Source organism: Protopterus annectens, chromosome 2.part0 (assembly GCF_019279795.1).
Source record: "Protopterus annectens isolate FY-2018-M chromosome 2.part0, PAN1.0, whole genome shotgun sequence".
Classification (NCBI taxonomy): domain Eukaryota; kingdom Metazoa; phylum Chordata; order Ceratodontiformes; family Protopteridae; genus Protopterus; species Protopterus annectens.
In genome coordinates, this window is record NC_056728.1 from 3,356,855 (window position 1) to 3,376,318 (window position 19,464).

At 42.3% G+C, this 19,464-nt stretch overlaps 1 protein-coding gene across 2 annotated transcripts in view; it reads right to left on the reverse strand.

The window, feature by feature from the left end:
* PCNX3 (pecanex 3) overlaps positions 1 to 19,464 on the reverse strand; it is a 2,517,385-nt gene that overhangs the window by 465,267 nt on the left and 2,032,654 nt on the right. For both annotated transcript variants that reach the window (XM_044060478.1, XM_044060477.1), the window contains exons 25-27: positions 18,952 to 19,010; positions 18,044 to 18,259; positions 14,988 to 15,241 (exon numbers count right to left, since the gene is read on the reverse strand). In XM_044060478.1, coding sequence (XP_043916413.1) covers positions 14,988 to 15,241; positions 18,044 to 18,259; positions 18,952 to 19,010 — 529 coding nt within the window. The remainder of the gene's footprint in view (positions 1 to 14,987; positions 15,242 to 18,043; positions 18,260 to 18,951; positions 19,011 to 19,464) is intronic.

Here is a 19,464-nt window from a genome sequence, read left to right on the forward strand (position 1 = left end):
CTGACATTCGTTAAGGCAAGAAAAGAGGATCATCAACGGGGTACTTAGCTGTAGAAGACTGCAACTCTTGTAGTCGGAAACCAACAAAGGTAAACTGCCAACCGGCACTTGTGCATGAAAAGCTTCTGCTTCGGACTCCGCAGCAAGGAAGACTGAGGAAGTGACGTTGGCTGCCTCCTTTTGTATAGGATGCCCTGACGTCCTTTACAACCGACGGCAACCGTCATTTTTACTTAACTTTGGTATTCTGGCCGACTGAGGGCTACCGGGAGCTGGATAACCCATTTGTTAGGACTGCAACATTGAAACACGATGAACATCCGGTTCTTTCACTCTCTGGAACAGCAGGCAATGAAGGGCAGGTGGAAATAAAAGCCTGGTCTGGTGGATGAAGAATAACCTCCCTGGCAAGAAGGAATACCCTCTCACTGCCATCTTTAAGCTTGATGAATGATCCCCAGTACCCACTTGGCTAAAACTATTTGCTGCCAATGAGAAAAATGGAAATTCAGACTTTGAGGAAAGGAAAAGTGACTGTCAGTGTGAAAGGAAGGAACAAGATCCCTTAAACAATTAAACTAACTAGATGGACTGTCCTTGGTTTTAGGGGTTCCTGAATTTTTTTTGAACAAGTTTGCCATTTGACAAAACTGGATGAGAGGTTAGAGAACCCCTTAAATAAAATAAATAAAAAAAAAAAAAAAAAAAAAAAAAAAAGAAGGATGGTAAAAAAATAGAGATTCCTTGATATAATTAACCTCTTTCAACACACTTCTGGATAACCTCTGTAGCAAAAGAACCAAACAGTGAATCTCTACCCAAAGTAGAAAATAAAATCTTATTATTCACATTCTCTTGGCAGGTTCTGAGAAAGCAGACAGCAGACCTCCTCAAAACAGTAATAGAGGCCATAGCCCTGGAGAATTATCAACAAAGTCATACACACACTTGTAAACAAAAAGTACAGTAGAAGGAACTAAATAATTTAAAACAGATTTTTCCTCACAAGACGAAAATGCATACCAAATACTCCTCATGCTTTAAAATGTAGGCAAAACAACATTAACATGTGAGAGGGACCATTCAAAATTCTGAAAATAATAGTTGCAGAAGCATACACTATACTCCTGTACTCATCAATAATCTTCCCATCCCGTACTCATCAATAATCTTCCCATCCTTATCAGAAAGAGGAGGATAAGAATTAATTAAATGTTTAGCATCAGTAGGGTTAACTAAAGCTTACTGTGCTGGGTCAGGTTTGAGAAGAGCATATAAAAACTTAAAAACACTGAGACGCTTTATACATTTCTATCTGCCTTTTTAGGGGAAGCAGGCTGGCTACCAGAAAAATAACAGGGAGAGAGACATCCTCCAAAGATGAAAGAAGTGGAGGAACTGAAGAAGATTCAAGAAATTCCTTTTGTAACAAGCCATAACATTTTCTGGGGAACTGAGAAACCTCAGCGTACTCCTACGGAAAACAATGACACATTCTGGAAAAAGTGTCAAAGACAGAAGACTCCCAAAGGGAGAATCAGAAACTGAGCTGTCTCCTCTGAGTCTGAATCATAAAACTGTGGAGAAAACTTGTATCTGTTCCGCCATCTTTCTGTCCGCATTCAGAATTTTGAACCTCTTTAAGGAAAAAAAAAAAAAAAAAGATATCCTTTCTTTTATCAGAAAACAATAAATAAAAAGGATTAAAAAGGCCAGAGTAAAACCCCCAGCCAAACCAAGAAAACTACTCCTGCCTAAGGAAATCTGAGGAGGAAGAGTAGATAAATGTTTAGATTTTTGTTTCTTTTTTGACAGAAAAAATAGGGCTAACTGTTATAAACGGCAAGCAGCAGCTTCCTCAGGGATGGGCACAACATTCTGAAAAAACAGGGAAGCCTCCCCTGTTTCCTCTTCCAGGACATACAAGACTGGCTCTCCCTTGCCCACTGAGGGGACCCTAAGAGCTGCAGAGGTCATGACTAACTCCCATTTCATAGTGGATGTAGGTGCTACATCAGAGGAATCCAGGGTAAAAGATGAATGGTTTGAGGTACAACAAATGGCCACGGGGGATGTCACCAACCTGTGGCTGAGGCAAAATGCTAGCTTGCTGTGGTGGCAAAGGCTGTTTGATTAACTTTTTCTTTTTGTGGCTGGAAGACGGATCAGCTGTGGGACTGACAGTTTGTTCCATGGTCAAGACAAAATGGTGCCCCTTTCTGGGGAAAAGTAGCAAAGGCCAGCAAAAAATTGAAGTACTTAAAAGTCACTTTTTCACAGAAAAACACAGTAAAAAGCACAATAAAACACATTTCCAGCCCCTGAAAGTAAAATAAACAATTTCTCCACAAAAAAATGTTTTTAAATACCTTAACGTTTACACTGACAGAAAAAGAGTGCTCTAGTTAATTTACGTACAATACAATCTTGTAGCAGTCCATTAAAACACAATCTCCTAGCTTTAAAATAACTTTCCTTAACAGGAAATTGTTACTAGACAAATATTTTAAAATGGAAGCTTTTTTCCACTAAAGGGAACTTATCTGCCCAGAAAAGGAACAGCAAAAGATGACCACTGAGCCCTGAAAAACTCAAAGGAGTATACTCTTTGGCGAAAGGAAACCTCTCTATGGCCTGGAGCCCAAACCTGTCTTTTTAGTCAACTCAGCTCGAGCTGACTAATGATTTGGGCTCATGGAAGATTTCCTGAAGCTTTGGAAAAGTACAGTTGTGTACACTTACCATAAATGTAGATGTTCGAGTGTATTCACTGTTGCAGTCATTACATTTGGGTAATCTGCTTGCAGGTTGCCCTCAGTCGGCCTTATTAACAAAGTATTGGGTCCTCCGTCGGTTGCTGTCCCTTCTTCCATGACATCAGAGGTATAAAACATGCAGCTGACGCCATTACATCAGTTTTTCTTGCCCCAGATGTCAGGTGCCCTCCTAATGGGGAGCAATTAAACAAAAAAACACAAAGGTATACCTCCAACAAAAAAGCAAATACACAAAAAAGGCTGGGGGGCAGGAGGGAGGGTAACCAGGACTGCAACAGTGAATACACTCGAACATCTACATTTATGGTAAGTGTACACAACTGTACTACGTTATTCGTGTTTCACTGTTGCAGTCATTACATTTGGGTAGATTCCCAAAGCTATGGTTGGGAGGAGGAGTTTAGATAGCGTTAGGGCCAGCTATAAGGCCCTGCAAGACTGCAGTGGCAAAGCCAGTTCAGGATTTAGAGAAAACTGGCAAATGATAATGCTTGGTGAAAGTATGTACAAAACTCCAGGTAGCATCTTCTAGGATGTCCCTGGTAGGCACGCCTCTGAGAAAGGCTGAAGAAGTAGATGCAGCCCTGGTGGAGTGAGGTCTGATCCCCTGGGGGATAGGTTTTCCATGGTGCTTATAGCAGAAATTAATGCAATGGCTTATCCATTTAGAAATGGTTTGTTTTGAAATAGCCTTCCCCTATGTCCATGCAGCACATACTACCAGAAGTTGTTCAGATTTTCTTTGAGGTTTAGTCCTGTCCAAGTAGAATCTAAGTTGTCTGTGCACATCCAATGAATGCAGAAACCGTTCCTGTTTGTTCTGTGGATTGGGAAAGAAGGTTGGCAAATGAATGGACTGATTAAGAGGCACAGTGGATACTACTTTGGGCATGAAGGATGGATTGGTTTTGAGTGACACCCTGTCCGCATGAAAGATGATGAACGACTCCACTGCCATAAGGGCCTGTAATTCAGATACCCTTCTAGCTGAAGTGATTGCTAAAACGAAAGCTATTTTCCAAGAAAGAAATTTTAAGTCTGCCATAGCAGCTGGCTCGAAAGGAGGTAGAGAGAGTTTCTCCAATACAAAGTTAAGGTCCCAGGCAGGGGTTGGAGCTCTCCTGGGTGGTCTCAAATTTTTGGCCCCTCTGAGGTACTGCTTGAGCAGTGGATGAGAGAAGAGGGGAGGTTCTGAGTTATAATGAGCTGAAATAGCTGAGGTGTGGATTTTAATGGAGGAAAAAAGACAGGCCCTTGTGAAGCATCTCAGTTAAGTATTGTAAAATTTGAGGTAAATTGGGCGCTGCTGTGCTCATCCCTTGAGATTGGTTCCAGGCACAGAATCTTTGCCATTTTTCAGCATAAGATTTTCTAGTACTAGGCCTCCTTGCCTCTAAGATGACATCCATCACAGGTTTGCTGAGGGATGGTAAGGGAGAGTTTAATTAGCCAGGCTGCAAGGTTCAGTGTTGGAAGCTGAGTGTGCAGATAGTGGTTCTCCTGCTGAGACAGCAGGGAAGGAGTCTGAGGCAGGTGCCATGGAGATAACCGTGACACACTGTGCAGGAGGGTGTACCAGTGTTGGCGCGGCCAGACTGGAGCAATCAAAATCATCCTTGGTTTGTCCTGTTTGACTTTTAGTAGTACTTTGGAGAGCAGAGGCAGCGGGGGGGAAGGCATAGACTGATACAATTTTCCAGCTGAAGGACAGAGCATCCACTTTCCAGGCTTGTTTGTGGGGAGTCCTTGCGTAAAATTTGTCCAGTTGATAGTTCTGGGGGGAGGCAAACAGGTCTATATCTGGGCTCCCCATTCGCTTGTCAACATGTTGAAAATCCTTGGTTCTAGTTTCCACTCGTGTGGGTCCATGAGGTTTCTGCTTAGTCCATCTGCCAGTGTATTTAATATTCCTGGCAGGAATTGAGCTTGTAGGTGTACTTGGTAGCACAAGGCTGTGTTCCACAATGCCATGGCTAGTCTACAGAGGGGGTAAGAATGTGTACCCCCTGCTTGTTTACGTACCACATAACCGTGGTGTTGTCAGTCTTTACCATTAGTTGTCCTGGAAGAAGGTAGTCCTTGAAGGCTGTCAGAGCAGTCTGTACAGCTAACATTTATTTTTGATTGATATGCAGATGCCTTTGACTTGGGTTCCATTTGCCCTGAATGCACTTCCCTGCCAGGTGAGCCCCCCATGCATAGTCTGATGCATCGAACTGTTGTTACGGTTTGGGCGGCAGGGGGTGGTGTGAAAGGCAGTCCCTTGTTTTGGTGGCAGGCCTCTGCCCACAAAAGGAACTCTAGGCATAGGCAAGGAATGATAGGAATCATTGTTTCTCTAGGCATAGGCAAGGAATGATAGGAATCATTGTTTCTAGGCTGTGAGAATGTTGACTCCATAGGCTTTTTAGATACCAGTGTAGTTTCCTCTTATGCAGTCTTGCATATGGATTTAGAAGAATGCAGGAGGCCATGAACCCCAAGGCTTGCAGTATTTGTCTTGCAGACAGCAGGGTCTTTGTGGCCACTTGTTCGAAGTAGGTTGTCAAATGAATTTGCTTTTCTGGCATGAGGTAAGCCATCTGGGAAGTTGTATTCACGCTTGCTCCCAGGAATGTAATTTGTTGACAAGGTAGCAGTTGTGATTTCTTTTCGTTTATGGTGTACCCCAGGCAACTCAGAACCCTTACTTTCTGCCAGAATTAGACAATCATCCAGGTATGGGTATATTTGAATACTTCTTTGCCTGCAAAATGCAATAACTGGAGCTAGGCACTTTGTGAATACCCTGGGCACAGTGGGAAAGCCAAAGGGCAGTGCAGAGAGCTGATAGTGTGTGTAGCCTGCTTTGAAGCATAGGTATCTTCTGCAAGATTCCCCGATTGGGATGTGCAGGTTTGCTTCTTTTAAATCTAGTGGTGCCAACCAGGCTTCTTTGCCTAGCATAGGAATTGGTGAATAGTCAGCATCTTGAATTTTGGAATCTCCAGAAAGGTGTTTAGAGTAGACGGGTCCAGGAGTGGACGCCATGACTTCTTGTTTCTGGGTACCAGGAAAAGTCTGGAGTAGAAACCTTGTCCCTTTTCCTCTTCTGGTACCAGCTGAATAGCCCCCATGCTTAAGAGAGAAAGTACTTGTTTTTTAGCCTCTGCCCACTGACTTGGGGGTAAGTCTGGCCACCCACTTGGAGTTGGCAACATGTGGAAGTGAAATCTGTATCCCTGGGACACTATATTTAAAACCCATTTGCCCTGGGTAATGAGGCCCCAGTTCTTTGCATGAACAGCAATCTTCCCCCTAAAGGGGCAGTCAGAAGATAAGTGCTTGGAAATTTTAAAATGAAGTCAGTGAGACAATTTACCACAGTGGGGTTTATCGTTATTTCTAGACCTGAAAGTGGAAGCCCCCCACTGCTTAGTTCTGTGAGTCCGAGTCCCCTGGGACTGAAACCTGGGGTTTCTGCCGTGTCTGGGTTTGGCTAGAGAAGACCTGGAAGGGGCTGGAAAGGACCAATTCTTAGAAGGCCAGAGCCTACTAAATCTAGGAGGCTGAACTTGTAAAAAATCTTTATCAGTTTGCATAGATTTAGCTTTATTTTCCATCTTTTTGAGAACTTCTTCAGCCTTGTTGCCAAACAGGCAGTCCTGATTTAAAGGAGCATCCAAAAATTTAGCTTTAACATGATCAGGCAAAGATTGCTCCTTCAGCCAAGCAAGCCTTCTAAGCACAGACCCAGTGAAAGCAGCCCTGCAAGAGGCCTCTAAAGAATCAAAACCACATTGCAAAGAGTGTTTTCCAACCTGTTCAGCAGAATGCATTAAATCCTGTAAGTCTTTATTTTCCACACAGTCAGGAATCAACATAATTTTCTGTTTAAGCAGTCCAATAACATGTTGCTGATATTTTAACATATGAAATTGGCAGTTTAAAGCTCTAATTACCAAAGTTGCTGAAGTATAAACCCTTTTTCCCCATCTATCCAGCGCCCTGGAGTCTCTATCAGAAGGGGTAGGATTTTAGCAGTAGAAGCCTTAATGCCCTTGGGCCCCTGTGAAATAGTCTCTGGATCTGCAATAGGATTTTTGAAAAGGAACTTGTGGGACTCTGGGACCCTGTAGTATCTGTCAGGTTTACTGGAAGCAGGAGGTAGGGAATCAGGGGCTAAACTGGATTCCGAGAAAGCATCATCAACAATGTCTAGTACAGGAGGAATAGCCAAAGGCCCATGCTGAGGTAGGAGAAGGAAATCCCTAAGCCTCTTTTCTGAATCAGAAAATTCCTGGCTTTCCCAGTGAAAATGCTCCCTTAGAGTATGTAAGGTTTCCCCAAAAGAAAAATGCTCAGGAGGGGAAGTAGAGGGAATACAGTCCTCTGCTTCAGAATCCTCATAAGTAGGTAAGGACAAATCTAGGTCATCAGAAGTCAGAAAAAACAGAATCTTGATCAGAAGATTCATAATCAAGCTCAGGCCTAGGCCTCTTGGGGGAGTTGGCTACCCCTGATTAGAGTTTTTAGATTTTCAGCTGAGGCCTGAGATTGTGGCCTGAGCATCATTTTTTTTAGACATGGATCGAGATTTAGGTCTTAGTAATGAAGGAGGCATCGATTTAATATGCAAGTCCGCAGGCCTGAATACACCCTCAGAAGCTGGTGCCTGCACAGCGGCTCCAGACCCATCCAAGGTAGAGACATCTGCGGGTTCCATAGCTGAAGTATCTCGCGGCATACCGGACTCCGAATGGGTCTCAGTAGAGGCCTGTGAATCAGAAGTAGCGTTTATCAGGGGCTTGAAAAGTGCCTCACTGAGTACCGGCGAACTGGCGACTGGCTTAGGAGAAGCGTTGTCGGCAATTTTGGACCTCGACGGCCTGTCTCTGTCTTTATCTTTGCATTTTTTCGGAATCCCAATAGTCGGATGGCTAACCGACGACATTTCTGGATAACTAAAATCGAAAACCAAAATATGTAGAGGCAAAAATATACTGACGACGGATAGTGCGCTGATTAAATAAAGCACAAAACCGACAGCAAGGTACATCGTGGTCAAGGCCTAGGCAAGGAATACAGTTATTGTTGTCTTTCGGTTTTTCCCGGTTAGGGGTCGCCACAGTGGAACTCCGGTCCGCTAATGATTGGCAGTAGATTTTAATGAACGCCGAGGTGCCAGCTAGACATTCACAGTACGAATGAAAATCTTTATGAGGTATTTGCTTTCCACAAGTAATGCAATTGTTAACTTTTACTGACATCGGAAGGAGCAAGAAAAAGTTTCCCCAACGGGATACTTAGCTTTTAGTTGAAGACTTCGGTTCTGAAACTCGAAAATGAAAATTTCAGGAGTCGGCCAACCAGCCCTTGCAAAAGTACAGTTTTGTACCTACCATAAATGTAGATGTTCGAGGATCCACATTGCTGCAGTCCTAACCATTGGGTAGTCCAGTCGGCCCGAATACCAAAGTATATGAGACGCCGTCAGGTCAGATTAGACTGACGCCAGGACGCCAGGGTACACGCGCATGACGACGCCATATCAGTCTTTTCTTGCCCCAGATGTCAGAAGGCCCTAAAAAAGACAAGGCCAAAAAAAAAACCCCAACAAAACCCTGCACCAAACATATATACAATATATACAAATGCACAAAAGTATAGCCTAACCCACACCAACAACCCTAAAACAGAGGGAAGGAGGGAGGGAAATAATGGCATCAATGGAACATCTACATTTATGGTTATGGTAGGTACAAAAAAACTGTACTGCTCTTCATTCCACATTGCTGCAGTCCTAACCATTGGGTAGAATCCCAAAGCAGAGGTAAGGGAGCTGGCAAATCATATGGAAGCAGGAGCTGTCAACATGCCTTGCAAAATAGCTGTGGCAAAACCAGCCCTAGATTTAGAGTAGAGAGGTGGTAATGCTTAGAGAAAGTATGCACTGAACTCCAAGTAGCTGCCTCCAAAATATCCTTAGTTGCCACCCCCTGAGAAATGCTGTTGAAGTGGCAGTAGCCCTTTGTGGAGGCCTAATCCCAGCTGGAATCTCCTTGCCATGATGGGAATAACAAAACGTAAAATGCAAAAATCCACTTAGAAATAGTTTGTTTTGACACAGGCTTGCCCTGCCCTGAGAAGTCAAGGCAAAAAAACAAACAACTGCTGAGACTGCCTGAAATCCTTAGTCCTGCTTAAATATAACGTGAATAACCTATGTACATCTAAAAAGTGTGCAAAAATCTTTTCCTTGTTTTGGGGATCTGCATAGAAAGTAGGCAAATGAATAGTTTGGTTTAAAAGCACACTAGAAACCACCTTAGGCATAAAGGAAGGATTAGTACGTAATGATACTCTATCCTTATGGAAAATCAAAAAAGCTCTACTGCCATAATGGCCTGCAACCAACCAAACCAAACCGCAGAAGTAATGGCCAACAAAAAGCAGTCTTCCATGACAAGTATTTTAACTCAGCAGTAGCCGCAGGCTCAAAAGGTTGTAGAGCAAGTTTTTCCAACACAAAATTGAGATCCCAAGCAGGAGTAGGAGCTCTAATGGGGTCTTATATTCTTTGCCCCTCTAAGAAACTGCTTGAACAAAGGATGTGAAAACAATGGTGGGTCACAATCATAGTGAGCTGAAATTGCTGCAGCATGAATTTTAATGGAAGAGAAGGACAAACCTTTGTCCAATAACTCAGTAAGATATTGAAGAGCCACACTCAGATTAGGCTCAGAAATCTCCAAATTCTTTGCTGCACTCCAAAATAAAAAAAATCTCCATTTTTTTCATGCATTCACTTCCTTGTACTAGGTCTTCTGGCTTCCATAATCACATTTAACACTTGTTGAGGAAGTTGAGACCTGCTGTGTTTCAAAACAGAATATGCCAGGCTGTGAGATGAAGAGATTGAAGCTTGACATTGAGCAGGTGACCGTCCCTCTGAGATAACAGGTGTGGAATCAAAGGTAAAGGCCATGGAGGCTTCCTTACCAGACTCCTTAGAAGTGGGTACCAGTAACGCGTCAGGAGGGCCAATTAGAATCATCCTTGGCTTGTCTTGTCTGATCTTTTAGGAGCACCTTTGGGAGAGAGCAGAGGTGGAAAGGCATACACATGACGATTTTTTTTTCCAACTGAAAGAGCCCACTTCCACCACTGCTGTGTTGTGAAAAAACCCTGTGCAAAACTGTGGCAGCTGGTGGCTTAGTGGAGGGAGTGAAACAGATCTATGTCTGGAGTCCCCATGACACTGTCAATTTCTGAAATACATGAAGATCCAGTTTCCACTCGGTGGGGATCCATGGATTTGCCCTTAACACATCTGCTAAGGAGTTCTGTGCTCCCGCAGAAACCTGCTGAAGAAGAGGTTGCAAGCTGGAGCGCTGCTCTCCCATAAAATCATTGCTTGCCTGCATAGAGGATAAGAATGTGTTCCCTTGTTTGTTGATGTACCACATGACAGTTGTGTTGTCTGTTAGAATCAACACCTGCCCAGGAAGAAGTAACTCCTTGAAAGCCATTAATGCAAACTGGACTGCTAACATCTCCTTCATGTTGATATGTAGATGCTGTAGTCTGGCAGGCCACCTGTCTTGTATCCACTTTCCATTTAGATGAGCTCCCAAGCAATGTCCGAGGTATCTGTCGTTAAATTTGAATGCAAGGTATTATTTGAATGACAGTGTCCAAATCCTGGCAGTGCTGTGTCCACACATTTTGAGATACCATTGCAGCTTCCTCATATGCAGTTTGGCATTGGGAAGCACCAGAATACAAGATGCCATGAACCCTAAGGCTTGAAGGACTGTCCTTGCAGTCAGCCCGACTGAAGAGATAGTTGATGGAAGTAATTGAAAAGATTCTTTTGTTTGTCCGGGGTTAAAAAGGCTCTCTGGCTGCTGTATTCAGTCTCACACCCAGAAAGCACATGTCTTGAGAGGGTACTAGACTGGACTTTATTTCGCTCACAGAATACCCTAGGCATCTTAGCACTGCTATGACATATTCCAGATGCTGTATAAGGTCTTCCTTTTCTTGAGCCAGAATCAGGCAGTCGTCCAAGTAAGGATAGATTTGAATTCCTTTCAGCCTGAAGTAAGCTATCACTGAGCCAGAACCTTTGTGAATACTCTGAAGTAGATAAAGCCAAAGGGCAATGCAGAGAACTGATAATGAGAATTTCCAGCTCGAACGCAGATACTTCCTGCAACTTAGTCTTATAGGCACATGAAGGTAAGCTTCCTTGAGATCTAAAGTTACCATCCAATGATCTTTGCCCAGCAGAGGTAAAAGCTGTTGTAACGCCAACATCTTGAACTTGGGAATGTCCAGATAAGTGTTGAGGATAGATAAATCCAAAATTGGTCTCCACGTGTTCCCTTCTTTGGAACTAGGAACAGGCGAGAATAAATCCTAGGCCCCTTTCTGGTACAGGGACTGGCTGAATAGCCCCTATTTGGAGTAACAAAGAAATTTGCTTGTGAGCCTCTTTCCTTTGTGGAGGGGGAACCTGGCATGCCTTGAAAGGGGGGCAATGTATGGAAATAAAACCTGTAACCGTGGTGAATGATATCCAACACCCATCTGTCTGAGTGATTAAATCCAAATTTTCTTTGAAAAGAGACAGTCTTCCTCCCAAAGGGCTGCCCAGACGAGAATCTACTGGCAGCTGAAAAGGCAGGTCATTGGGTCTGTTTACGAAAGGACTGACCCCTGCCCTCACCAGAAGTCTGAGCAGGTGAAACCCCTGTTCTAGGCCAAAGAACCTTGAGCTCTGCCCCTACCCCCCCTAGACTGGGAATCATAAGCAGGATATGTCCATCCCTTAGTAGGCCAATTTCTACTAAACTTCGGGGCACTTCGTGGCTGCACACCAAAAATCTTTAACAGTTTGCATAGACTTAGCTTTGTCCTCCATTTTCTTTAAAACTGCTTCCACAGGCGAACCAAATAACACATCAGACTGTAAAGGAGCATCCAAAATCCTAGTCTTAACATGCTCTGCTAAATTCTGATCCCTCAACCAGGCATGCCTGCCGAAGAACAGAACTAGTGGCAGCCACCCTCGAGGAGGCCTGCACAGCATCAAAACCACATTGCAAAGAATGCTTACCCACTTGTTCAGACACATGAACTAAATCCAGCAACTTTACACTCTATACCTTCCGCCAAAGCATCCGCCTTAGATTTCAATTGTGAAAGGAGATAATTTTGATATTTTAGCATGTGAAACTGACAATTCAACGCCTCATGGGCTAAAGTGGAAGAAGTATACACTTTCTTTCCCCACCTATCCAAAGCCCTTGCCTCTTTATCAGTGGGAACAGGATTTTTAACAACAGAGGCCTTAACACCTTAGCCCCTGAGAAACAGTTTCCGGTCTGCCCTAGGACTCTTAAACAGATACTTATGAGCTTCAGGCACCCTATAGTACCTATCAGGCTTAACAGGGGCAGGAGGCAAAGAATCAGGTCTCAGGGAAGCCAAAAAAAAACATCCACCACCACAACAGGAACAGAGGTATAGCTAGCTAGGGCCTATGCTAAAAAAAAAATAAGAATCCCTAGCCCTTGGAATCAGAGTAATCTTGGCCTTCCCATTTAAAGTGCTTCCTCATGGAATGCAGAGTCTCTGAAAAATGAGAAACTCAGGGAGGAGAAGCGGTAGGTGGAATCATCCACATCAGAATCAGAATAAGGACTCTCCCGCAAGTCTTCCACAGAAGACTCAGAAGCCTCTGAACACCGTTCAAAACTCTCAAAGTCAGGGTCCTCCCTAGGCCTCTTATCAGGAGGGGGCATAGAGCCTCTAATCATAGTAATTAAATCTTCTGCCATTTTAAGCATATGTTTCTTAGGCACAGAACCTGAAGTGCTAGGAGAAGCCCCCACTGAAGCTGAACTGGGCCTACCTCTCAAAGAAGTTTTGGAAACAGTAGGAGAAGCTCTAACTACCTTGGGAGGGGGAGAGGGAAGAACAGTTACCTGAGAAGCCCCTCAGCCTGGCCTACCTCCTGAGAGGACACATCCTGTAACAGTAAAGTCTCTGCCTGAGACTCCAAAGAAACTCCTGGCAAAACCTCTGGCTCCACTGGGCCTTCTAAGAACCGACGTCCGACCGCCCGCGGTTCATCAACCCTAGGCTTTGCTGTTTTGTCCTTTGCGCTTTTGGCGGCGGCGCCGGGAGCATCCGGCTGCATTTTGTAATTACAACGCTTCCCAAACACTAACCTGGCACAGTCTAACCTTCTCTTAATAGTGCGCTTGTTAAATCTAGCACAAGAGCCGCAACCAAAAACGCCGCTCAGGCAGTCTCCAACAAGGTATACACAAAGTATGGTAATCCCTATGAGGTATCTGCTTCCCACAAGAAATACAGTTATTCACTTTTTCTGACATCCGTTAAATACTGAGGCAAGATGGTTAGGACTGCAGCAATGTGGAATGAAGAACATCTGCTTCTGCTTCGGGCACCACACGGCAGACTGATGTAATGGCGTCGGCTGCATGTTTTATACCCCTGATGACCTGACATCATGGAAGAAGGGACAGCAACCGATGCAGGACCCAAGACTTTGTTAATCAGGCCGACTGAGGGCAACCTGCAAGCAGATTACCCAAATGTAATGACTGCAATAGTGAAACACGAAGAATATCTGGATAGCTGTTATATTCTTCCACAGTATAATAAGTTCATAGATTCATACTAAGCTAACTGCCCTTGTGAGCCATTTTAATTTTAAACCTAGCCAATTATCCCTTGTGAGACTCAAACCCTGCACCTTGTGTTTGGAAGGCAAACGCCTTAACCATTAGGCCACCCTCCCAACAACAACATATATAGCTCAGGCTATTGCAGCAGTAATCAATATGAAGAATATTTAGAATTCACCTTAATATACACAGCAGAATCTTATACTGCAAAAAAGTACGGTACTCAATGCTGAACTTTTTTTTTTTTTTAATTAAAAAAAAAACCCAAGCAAGCTATACAATACTAACTCTGATATAAAATACAAAGGGAGGAATAAAATAAACCAAAGGGTTTCTTATCTGAACTCAAGAAATCACAGCTGCCAGAAGGGGATAGTGTTCTCCGAAATCCTTCTCTTCTATTGGCACGAGAAAAAACTGAGAGCTGCTGTCTGTGGCTGTGAGAGACTACCCTGCTCTGGCAGCTGACTGGTCCTTCACACCACCAAATATGCAGATGGAGGAGTCTGAAGTTCTGAGAGACTGGCGAGAGAGGCCAGATGAGCACTATTACCATATCCCAGTAAGGCAGTGTGGTTGCTGAACATCAGTTACCACAGAAGTGACATGCAAAAAACAGTGTTTGGTCTACAGAGGTGTGCACACAGCAGAATGATACACATTCACAGCGAACTACAAGAAACCTGTGTAAACAAGAGGTGTGCATAACACAGCATTTTATGACATAACATTTCAGTTCAGCATACTTAACTGACAAGGTAGACCTTTTCAGTCAACATTCCTTTCACTTCTTTTGAATGTTTTCTACCAAACGTGATGCACAATTGGAGAAAACAGAAATCTGTCACACAGAAAGGATCAAAGACTTCAAAATTTGATGCAAGACTAGAACTTTCTTATGCAATACTGTTAAACTTTCCAGAAGTACTGTTCCAAAAAGAGAGAACTGCATACTTATTTCACTTTTAAGCATAACAAAACAGCATGAACTTTAAATACATGTCAAAAGCACACAATCATTATCATCAAAAAGTGGAAGCCAAAAAGTAAAGGAAAAAAGTACAACCCTCAAATTTTTACATAAAAAAACAGTGCAACCTCTGATTTGATACATTGTATTGCTAGGTGTACACTCCCTACAAAAATTAATATGTAATAATTACTTGATTGCTTTAGTGCATTCTGAAATAATTTTCTAGTATTCGGTGAGGTTTAAAATGTTGTATTCAAATACATTATAAATTGCATTTATGTGAAATCATGGTACTAATATTAGAACTTTTGAAAGTCATTATTGAATATTACAAATAGTGCACATTTCAATTTCAATTTCATACACAAAAATAACTCCAGCAAAAGCAATACAATGCATTTAGTTCACAGTTCAGTAAAAGCAGAGATAAAAAAATAAAGAAAGGAAGTAGAGGAAAAAGACATTGGGAAGGGTCACAACTCCAGCAATACCATTCTCTTCTTCACATCTGATGTATAGTATGTAAAAAGATACCTTTACATAGTAAGTGATGAGTATCTTTCTCAAGTCAAACACTTGTAACATGGATGCTGCATTGTTGTCACTGATGCTGTAACCTTCCAGAACATACTTTGTTGCAGCTACTTCCCAGGCCAGCCATCTCTGACCAAAGGCAGCATTGAAAGAAAGCATCCCAGGGAGGTGTCCTGGCTCACAGCAACAACACCCTTCATCTTCTTCCACTCCCTCAGTGATTGCTTCCACCTCCCTCTGCTGACAGTAAGTACCTATTAAGGCAGAAATAAGGAATTGTTCAGTAACTGTCACATGGTTAGCAAATCCCACAAGCAACAGGGCTTAATCAGCAAATCTTTGACACAGTTGAAGTGACAACCAAAAAGGGTTACTTTCAAACAAAAACAAACCTGATCTGTGGTCATTACAGTGTAGCATTGGAGGGGGGGGGGTGCTGTCCTTATGACTGTGGCAGCCTTCAGAGGAGACATTAAACCGAGGCACCCCATATGCCTCAGTTGACGATAGCCCAGGTGAATATAAAAGCTCTCATAATATCTACCGAGAAGAGTATGGAAGTTCTCTAATGCCCCGGTCAAACTTCCCCTAGCAGTAAAAACACGATGTCAGATCTCTTCTGAAAACAGATCACTACCCCAGTGGGACAAACCCAGTCAACAAAGAATAAATAAGTAACTCTTCAAGCCAATTGCACCCTGGTTACAAGAACCTCTCTGAAAAGGTGGTGGGGATGTTGTCTATGAAGCAGTTATGAAAGTTGCTTGCTCCACTTCTGCATCCTCTCTCATCTCCAGCACTGGGGAGGTGACCTTATCTTAGTGGCCTGCTGGCCTGGATTCACACCTCGGACTGGGCCTGGCCCATATTTAAGGGTCAGGCCCTGTGTCCCTTGGCATGAGCACTACATAGCATCCTCCTCCATGTCTCACCATCAGCATTTTACTAGGCATGTTTCTGTTAAGCTCTAACCATACTTCAGTGTCTTGCATGAATGTTCACTGTTGCAAGACACCATCATCTTCTCCAAGCTCATTCATATTTCACCAGGTGTGTTAATGAAAGCTACCATACAAACGACTTGGTAAGCACCAGCCACATATTACTGACCTATCTTACTGCTTTGTCATGCACATTCTCCTGCACTGCAGTGGATGAACCTTCTCCCTCTCCCACGAATTGGCAAGCTGGTACTGGTCAGGAACTTCCACATCCCCTTTCTGGCTCCTCCATCATCCAGGACTGTAGACATATCATCTTGGATCGCAATCAGGACTTCATCACTGTGCATCACAGAGCCCTAACCATTCTGCATTCTGACAGATGTGACTGACAGTGTGAGGAGGGCTCTGTGTCAGGTATTTGGGCTCAGAAGATTTGCTTTGGGTTACAGGATTTTTAAAGTTGCTAAGAGTAAAGCTTTGACTTTCCCACTGTGATGTTCATTCCTGTTGTTCATATTAGAGTTATGCGAAACAGGTTGAATGCTATAGATTTGCCTGCATGGGCAGGTTTTCTTTCACTCCAAAAATAGAACATAAGGAAGAGTTATTCATTTTTTTTCCCAGTGGCAAGCAATTTTAGTATCTTCATAAGTGATGGTCCTTTTCTCAAGTTCATGGGGAAAACCTGGAAGTGACTATGCTGTTACTGTTTTTGCTGCTTACACCTCTGAGAGAGAGAGAGAGAGAGAGTGTGCGTGTGTGTATATACACGTGTGCGTATGTGTGTTTGTATGCGTGTGTGTTTGAGAGGGGGTTTCTTCACATGTTTCACTTACTTCTCTGGTGATTGTCTTTATGAATGTGGGTGGGATAGGGTTAGATTTCCCATTTTTGGCAGACCCTCTAAATTGTCCATGTTTTCATTCCATTACCTGATGGAGAAAGGAGCTAAATTATTTACTGCATTCAGGGGTGATGGAAAAGCTTTGTGTTACCACACAGCAGTCGACAGGATGGAGACTAATTGTGACTTTACATCTTTAATTCAGGTACCCACTTTCAGAATTCTGATGACTGAAACAATGGTCTTTTTTTCAAAACAGGGAAGAGGCTGACATCACTGGACTAAAGATACTTAAACAGAAACATCACGGAAGTGACAAGCAGAGGCAGTGCTTGGTCTGGACAGGTGAGCCCACAGCAGAATGATGACACTATAGTATAAGTACTGAAAATGAATACGTGCACCTGGGTTGTGAATAGGAGACGCAGCCTTCTGATCTTCATGCACCAAGCGCATGTGTGTCACCTACTGCGCCACTTACAATACCGGTACTGGGATGAAGTTGGACAGACACAAAAGGAAAAAGCTCTTAGGAAAATAAAAGTCAGAAAATTTGTTTTGTTGGAGTATGCAGATCGGACTTGATCACATACTTCTTCATGGGCACCTTAATACAAACCTCCAGTGCATATAGGCAAAATATTACAAAGCTTTTATGCAGCAACTCAGTTTAAAAGTCAAGTAAGATGAATGGCTAATATAATTAAAAACTAGGAGAGATGATTCTGTAAACCTCTCTTTGGGGAGTTTTCTGAGGGAATGGAAGTACAAGAAAGAATGGTAATTTCTACAGGCCTTTACCCAAGGGATGCAGAGGTCGTCAAAAGTTCTGAACTTTCAGTATTCACCATTTGGGAGAGACAATGCAGACAATAATGGATTGTAATAGGTTTCCTGGATGTTTATTACCAATGTGAAGTACAAAATAAAGGACAGTCTTTATCCAGTAAGAAATATTATAGAATAAGGGATGTCTATTCTATGCCATACTCTTCACAGACAGAGGGACAAGTACAATGTCACCATCATCTATTTACTTGCAAAAATTGCACACACACACAAAAAACATGCAATATTAAAAATTACCCAAACCACCCATACATTCATATGATGCTTGCGTAAGCCCTTAACATTTGCTTTGTGATGGTTTAACAAAGACAATGAAAAAAAATAATATAAAAACTGATTTTATAAATACCACTAACACAATCAAGAATAAAATCTTTGTGACTCAGATTTCTGTCAAACTTGAGATTTTATGATCTTACCTCTAAACTCAAGTCCACGAAGCTGAAAGGTAACCAGGCCATTGCCAATCTCAATGAGATGTACCAGAGCATTCAAGTAATCTGAGGCCAAGATGAAGCAATCTCCTGTGCTATAATTCCCCCATCGTCCAAGGAGGAGGTCACCGCACAGGCTATGCTGAAGTGAACGAGTAAGATGTTCATAAAATATTGAGTTTAGATTGTTATCATCTGCCCCTGAAAAACATATTTTAGATAAAAATCAATGGAAACATGCTCAAAAATAGCAATCTGTTTAAATATTTTAATGATTAAACATGCAATGTCTAATACCAACACTGTATGACCACCATCTGTTAAAAACAATTAATGATCAATTATGTAATATCTGGTGCACACACCACACTATATGACTATAAAAACATACAAGGATAAAATAATTTACAATGTAACCCTTTTCAACACCTGACAATATGTTTCTGCGTAGAATACAGGACAAAAATAATCTACAGACCAAAATACACTTGTTTCCAAACCAACAAAGGTGCAGGTATATAGTACCACACAATGATTTAATCAGTAAGCTTTAACTTGCAATGCTATGATGGAAATTCTAAGATTTTACAGGAGGCAGACGTTTATCATGGCATCACTGATATGAAAGACAAGCCACTATACAACACAAAGACTTTCTCTGCATAATGTTCATAACCTTTAATAACAGGTTCAGATGCTGTATGGCTGGATGAACACACAGACATCACGTGTACAATAAAAAAAGGCAATACTATAGATTTTCTCTGTGCAAGCAGACTGGCTACAGCACATTTTTACATCGAATGCACAAGGATAATCAAACAAATATGGCCAATAACTAATTCACAACCTCATCTAAAAGAACATGACAACAAACCAGAGAATTACAATACCTGGATTCCTGTCCAGTTGCGTAGCCAGTCTTGTGTTTGAATGATCCACTCTTTTGGTGCTGAAAAAACAACATGCAGGAATGGTTTATGTATCTGTTTGAGCCTAAATTTTCAATAAGACCTAAATTTACATATCATATTCAACAAAGGGTACAAAAATAAACACACACAAGAGAAAGATTATCCCACCTCCAATTAAATTTTGTTAACCATTTAATTCACTTGAAAATGCAACAACTGGTCTGAAATGTACATTATGGACTAAGTTGTCATACACAAATGTACTGGTAATATATTTTTGTCTTTCTTCTGCAGTCTGCACCTAGCAGATTTCCTAATGTTAGTACTGCGCCTAGCTTTATTAAATAAATATAAGGTGGTGAGAAAACTTATCTTTACAAAGGTGGAACTATGCTAAAGAAAATGCAATTGCTTTCAGAGAAGAACTGTGAAAAGATGAGTGAAGTTTGTAACTTTCTTTCAGTAAAACATCGAGAAAGCTGCATCAAAGAT